Source organism: Simochromis diagramma, unplaced genomic scaffold (assembly GCF_900408965.1).
Source record: "Simochromis diagramma unplaced genomic scaffold, fSimDia1.1 OVJJ01000344.1, whole genome shotgun sequence".
Classification (NCBI taxonomy): Eukaryota; Metazoa; Chordata; class Actinopteri; order Cichliformes; family Cichlidae; genus Simochromis; species Simochromis diagramma.
In genome coordinates, this window is record NW_024387375.1 from 12833957 (window position 1) to 12839778 (window position 5822).

General features: G+C 42.3%; 1 protein-coding gene across 1 annotated transcript in view; it reads right to left on the bottom strand.

The window, feature by feature from the left end:
* LOC120719509 (mitochondrial intermediate peptidase-like) overlaps nucleotides 1-1818 on the bottom strand; it is a 29471-nt gene extending 27653 nt beyond the window's left edge. Inside the window, exons 1-3 of the mRNA XM_040008737.1 lie at nucleotides 1687-1818; nucleotides 1339-1586; nucleotides 1038-1211 (exon numbers count right to left, since the gene is read on the bottom strand). Coding sequence (XP_039864671.1) covers nucleotides 1038-1211; nucleotides 1339-1485 — 321 coding nt within the window. The 5' untranslated portion in view covers nucleotides 1486-1586; nucleotides 1687-1818. The remainder of the gene's footprint in view (nucleotides 1-1037; nucleotides 1212-1338; nucleotides 1587-1686) is intronic.
* Nucleotides 1819-5822: the final 4004 nt, after the last annotated feature.

The following is a 5822-nucleotide window of genomic DNA, read 5'->3' on the forward strand; positions in this document are numbered from 1 at the left end:
TCATACTGAATTTTAGGAGGTTGAGGTTAAAACAATGGTCTTTTTTTGGACTTTGCATTTTCAGTGGGAGAAATGTTTTGTCACTCATTCAAGTGACTTCTTTAGTCTTCACAAAAAAGGTCCACAGCCAGAAGCATAGATACACTGTGGGTTTCCCCACTTTCACCCACCATGGCTAATCTGTATATAGAGGAAATGGGAAAACAAGGCTCTCTTATCCTACCCTGGAATGCCACAGAGTCAGGTACAGGTATGTGGATGACACCTCGGTGAAAATCAAATCTCAGGACATAACACAATTCACTGATCACATTAACACAGTGGACCAACGCATCAAATTCAACAAGAAGGATATGAAAAAGATTTCCATCAGTAATGAGGAACATTTAAAAGTTGATGTGTTGATCGTAAACCAACACATATGGATCAGTATTTAAGGTTTGACTGGAGCACAAACAGAGCGAACACCATCCCCACAGACACAGCAGCCAGGGACACAACTGCTGCTTAAGCAAAAACCACTTCTGATCCCTTATGTCAAGAGTACTGGAACAGCTGAGATGCGCCTTCTCAAAATATCACGACTCTTTGGCTTTCAAAACACACAAAAAAGCTACGCCTAAGATTGGTCCACCCCAAGGATCAGGTCCCCTGGCACAAACAGAGCAACACAGTGTACGCTTGCCGTGACTTTGGGGAAACCAAACAACCTCTGGCTAAGCGTCAGGCTAGGACTCCGCAGTCTATTTACACATACAGGCCAGTGGCCACTCTTTCAATGATGAGGATGTACACATTTATGTGAAAAGAAAAAGACCAAGGGTACATCTTTTCACCATCCTACAATGCTGTGATTGCAGCCATTCCCCAAACTCTCTATGAATGGTACTCATCATGCTCATGTAATCACAAACATGAAAGCGACCTCACAGCCCATTGTTAGTCAGTAGGGCTGGTCTTGGCTATGTGGGGAATAATATGACCTTATTTACACTTTTACTACAAAGGTTTAGCACACTTTTGTGTGTTGAACTCACCAGATCGGCCACTTTACACAGTTCATCTGAGAGCTGGTCAAAGCACTGGACCGTCTGAACTCCTGGAGAAGAAGAACAGGCTTTCTCCACCAGACGCTCCGTGTTCTTCAGAGCTGTCTCTGTGGCCACCTGAAAGCCTGCAGGACAGCTCAGCTCTGGCACTCCAAACAAACCCTGCAACCACACACAAACGCACAGTTATCACCACCAACTAAAGCAAGACTTACCTACATAGTGTAAATGTTATTCTGCCAGTTTTGTAAGTTTTTTTTTTTATTATGATCATTTTTAAAGTACAAACCACATTTTTCTGAAACAGGTCCAGTTTCCTGTGAGGTCTGGCATTGAAAGCAGCTCCAACGGGAGACCATGTAGTGAGATTTCTCCGTACATACGTCAACAGGCTCCTGTGCTTTACCAGGTAAAGCATCCTCCTGCACGCTGACATGTTGTACAAACCTGTCTGTTGTGTCTGTTGATTCTGAGGCTAAGAGTGCTGACATTGATTGGCAGAGGACATGCTCGATTTTAGTTTGTACGTCAGCCTAGCTGCAAAAGCCGGAAATGTAAACAAAGCTAGGTCAGTTTATTTTAGACCTTTCTTTTTCAGGATAATTAAAACGGACTTTCTTTGACGTATAAAGCTTACCTGTTCCATTGAAGTGCTCACATGTTACCTCACTGGATAATGAAAGCGAATCTCCATAACTGTTGCTACTTGTATTTTCGCTAAAAAAAAAAAAAAAAAAACATCGGGCTTCCGGTACCATTATTAAAAAAATAAAAACGACACACTCTTTGTTTTTATAAGTTCAAATTAACTGCATTTAAACAAAATAGCGTTATCTAAAATTTCGTTATCTGAAATTTAATTTAATTTTTGGCGAAAGTGCGATGAGCTACCGAAAATTAGTTCGCGATGTCGTCATACTCACGCGACTGCGCAGTACGATTGAGAATTGAGGGGTTTTGAGTCTCTTCAAAATAAAATAAAAACAAAAGCTTATTTGTTTTTTTATTTATTATTCCATCTTTTTTCACCCACTCACCCATATTCTTATAAACAATACAAATAAGGCAGCACGGTTGCGTGGCGGTTAGGAGGGTATGTCTTGGCTCACAGGTCTAGAGTTTAAATCTTACTCTTTTTTTTAAAGGTTTTCTGTGAATTAACAAAATCTTTTTTTATATATTTACAGGACAGTCCATTCATTGGACTGCTAGAATTTTTTCTGTTATTTTTACACATTTATTTCTTACTATTTAAGTCCAAAGAGTCGGACTGAGAGATTTCTTTCATTTACTGAAGCAGCATTTATGTACTGTTGTACTGTCACACTGAACTTTCTTTTATTACGATATCTCAGGGATTAAATGTGTGGTTAAACTTCTCCACGCTGACAGAAAGTGAAGTTTCATTGGTCCAGTCTATGTGAGGTCGCAGTGGCCATCAGTGTAAAATGAGTTTGACATCCCTGATATACGCACTTTTCACTAGCAGCATGACACAAAAACATAACTGTCTTATGAAAAATGTCAAAGATAACACAGTTTGACAGCCATAAAAATAGTATTTCTACACCAATATTGTGATTCCCCAAGAGCAGTTAGCTGAGAACTTGGCGTATCTCAGCATGGTGTGTATTGTGTAAAGACTGGAGTAGAGGATAAGCAGAGAGAAAAGGCTGAGGGAAGCCAAATTACCAAGAACTGGACTGAAAATTGGTGGCAGCAGGATTTTGTGGAGTAATAAATCTAAAATTTAAATTTGGGGAGGAAGTCTGTCAAGGTTTGGGGTTGCATTTCAGCCAGTGGTGCTGGAAATCTTCGGGCTTATGAACGTTGACATGCATGACCATGCTCCCGAACACGCAGCCAACGATGTGAAAGCAAACCTACCATTGGCCTCCCCAGAGTCCAGATACCAACTTTACTGAAGCAGTGTGGGATCATCAAAACGAAAGGCAGCCAACATCCAAAGAGCAGCTTTAAATGTTCTTTAAACAGCCTGAACTACTCCTAGAAGTTCATCTGTTTGCACAGGAAGTGCAAAGAGATGGAGCGTCTTAATGAAATCAACGGGTAAGACCCAGTCCAAGACAGATTACACCTTGAAATGATGCCTTTATTAAGAGGAAGAATAACTCATTCATTGTACTCCATGAACAAATTGCATTAATAGTCTTCCTGTGAAATCTGTTTATTAAAGGTGTAGTACGAAAAAACATTAAGCAAAATGTCATAAAGCGACTGTATTCAGAAACCTCCCCATAAACAAAAACATGACTGGCAAAAAAAATGTTTTAAGTCAACTCCGAAAAAAAAAAAAAAAGACTTTAATACTGAAAGAAGGTAACACAGAACAACAATAAAAAGTCTTCCCAATATGAGAAATCACATTAATTTGCATTAAGTACTTTTGGTTACTTGTACTTGGCAAAAAAAAAAAAAAAAAAAAAAGTACCAATTTGTGACATATGGCAAGACAATGCAGTTAATGTGTATAAAAAAAAAAAAAAAGAAGAAAAAAGGAAATAGCTCAAATTTAAATAAACTCTTTGCCACTGAACGATCACCAAGAAGTTCAGGCAATTTCTTAATCACATATTTACACCTATTCACTAGAATACAACACAAACCTAATAGAAACAAAAAAAGGAAGAAATGTAAGGGGAAAAGAAGTTCATTTGGCTCATATCAACTCACAATACAGTCAAGCATTAAGTATATGGATTTACAAAGGAGTGCTGTAGTCAAAAAGTCTAAACTTGGATTAGTTTTTGTCCCAGTAAATGTGCTTGGACATCTGCCAACCTGGAATTGCTTCTCGTCCTTACCTTAGCTCAAAAAAGACAAAATAAACCAAAAAAACAAAAACAAAAAACTGCATGTCTGAGACTACAGTAAACTTAGTTGACCCCTGAGTTTCTAATGCAAAACTAGTGTATGAAATACCTCATTACAGTGTATCTTAGTGCAAGCCAGCAGTATGCTTGATTAAACAGAGGTATATTAGATTAGCACCCAAGCTGACGAGATTCCCCAGAATAGCCTCTGCCAAAACCTTTGCTGGCAAAAATCATCACACGCAGTATGGGAAGTGATGTTTTGCTCTTCATCCTTGTGAAAACCAGCAGTTCAAATGCTTGAGTTTGTATTACATCTATAAACATGTTTTTTGTTGTTTTTTAAATTTTCCTTTAATCTTTTTTTCATAGAAAATATAAATATCCCTGAATGAAAGATTCACAGCATTTTTCTCTCGAGGACTCCAGTGCTACTACCGTAAGGTGGCCAATCAAGTGTCTTAAGCTCTCCAGTTAACGTCCGGCTTCGTCTTCCCTCTAAAGCCTGTAACCTCCAGCAGCTACGTCCTTCATTCGCTGTCGTTGTACTTAACCGTCCGTTTCCCACGGTTTCGGGTGTTCACCCGCGTCTTCCTCCGCGGTTTGCTGTACGACTCGTCGCTGTCCTCCTCTTCCGAGGCGGACCTCTGGCGGCGCTGCCTAAGCTGGCGACTGGCAGTCCTTTCGCCGATCCCCGACCGTGTGCGGCTTCTCTTTGGACTGCTGTGGGACCCTGAGCTGGCAAAAGAGTTTTCAGAGGCTGAAGACGACTGCTCGCTTTCTGAGTCCGAGCTGTGTTTGCTGCTGCTGTAGCTTTCTTTTCGTTTGCGTTTGGGCTGCCTCGCGCTTTCCTTTCCCCTTGTCGAACGGCCAAGATGTTCCTCATCCTCCTCTTCCTTCTCCTCTTCCTCCTCACTAGAATCAGAGTGGGAAGAGGTGTCCTGCTCATTGCCGTTACCGCGCTTGGCGTCCTTTTTGGCGCACTTTGAGGGGCCTGACTTGCTGTTTTTGTTGCTCTTGGATACTGGCTCTTTCTCTCTGTCCTCATCCCCGTCATCAGAGTCTGAGGTGTAAATACATTTTCTCTTGGAAGACACACAATTCCTGGTTTCACTCTGGGAAGTCCTGTTAGACACTCTTGTGTTATAACCGTCTTCTCTAGATTCTCTCACTGTTCTGTTGCCAGTTCTCTGCCTGCCCGGCTTCGCAGAAGCAGAGTCTTCCTCAGAGAATGAGTTGTCACTGATGTATTTCTTTTTCGGCAGGGCTCGGAGGCTCAGCCGCCTTTTCGGCGCATTTTCCGAATTATCCGACTCCTGGTCCGAGGAGCCAGTGGAGCGTTTCCTCCTCGACTTCCTCTTCGGTTTGTACTCTTGCTCCGAGCTCTGCGAAGCTGAGGAGTCTCCACGAGGCCGTTTGCATATGCTCCTGTTCCTCGTCAGCCTTTTCGTCCTCGTTTCAAAGTCGGACTCGTCGCTGGAGCGTTTGCTTTCCGCGTCCTGCTCGTCGCCTTTTTTCAGCCTTTTCTTGCGTGGGCTGGATCTCTTTGGAGAATCACAGAGTTCATCTGATTCCGCACCATCCAGTTTATGAGTTGAGGCAGATTTTTGTTTGTCTTGGCTTTTTGACGGAGAAACTTTGCTTTTTTTCTTCGGGTCTTTGTGAACTGCTTCCTCCACATTTCTTCCATTTTGGTGTGGCCGTTTGTCCTCTTTGTCTGAGCTTACAGGAGGTTTGTGTCGTGTGCTGAGGGGGCGGATGTCTTTCGTCTCCTCTTCCTCCTCGCTTGTACTCCTACTTTTTCTCACTGGGGCGGCTGCCGTGCTCCTTGACGGTTTCTGAGACAGAGGTGGCTGCTGTTCCTCCTCCTCCGCTTCTCCAGAGCTCTCTCCGGGAGTTTCCTCCTGCTCAGAGTTGCTCTTGGGCGTGTGATGTTTTG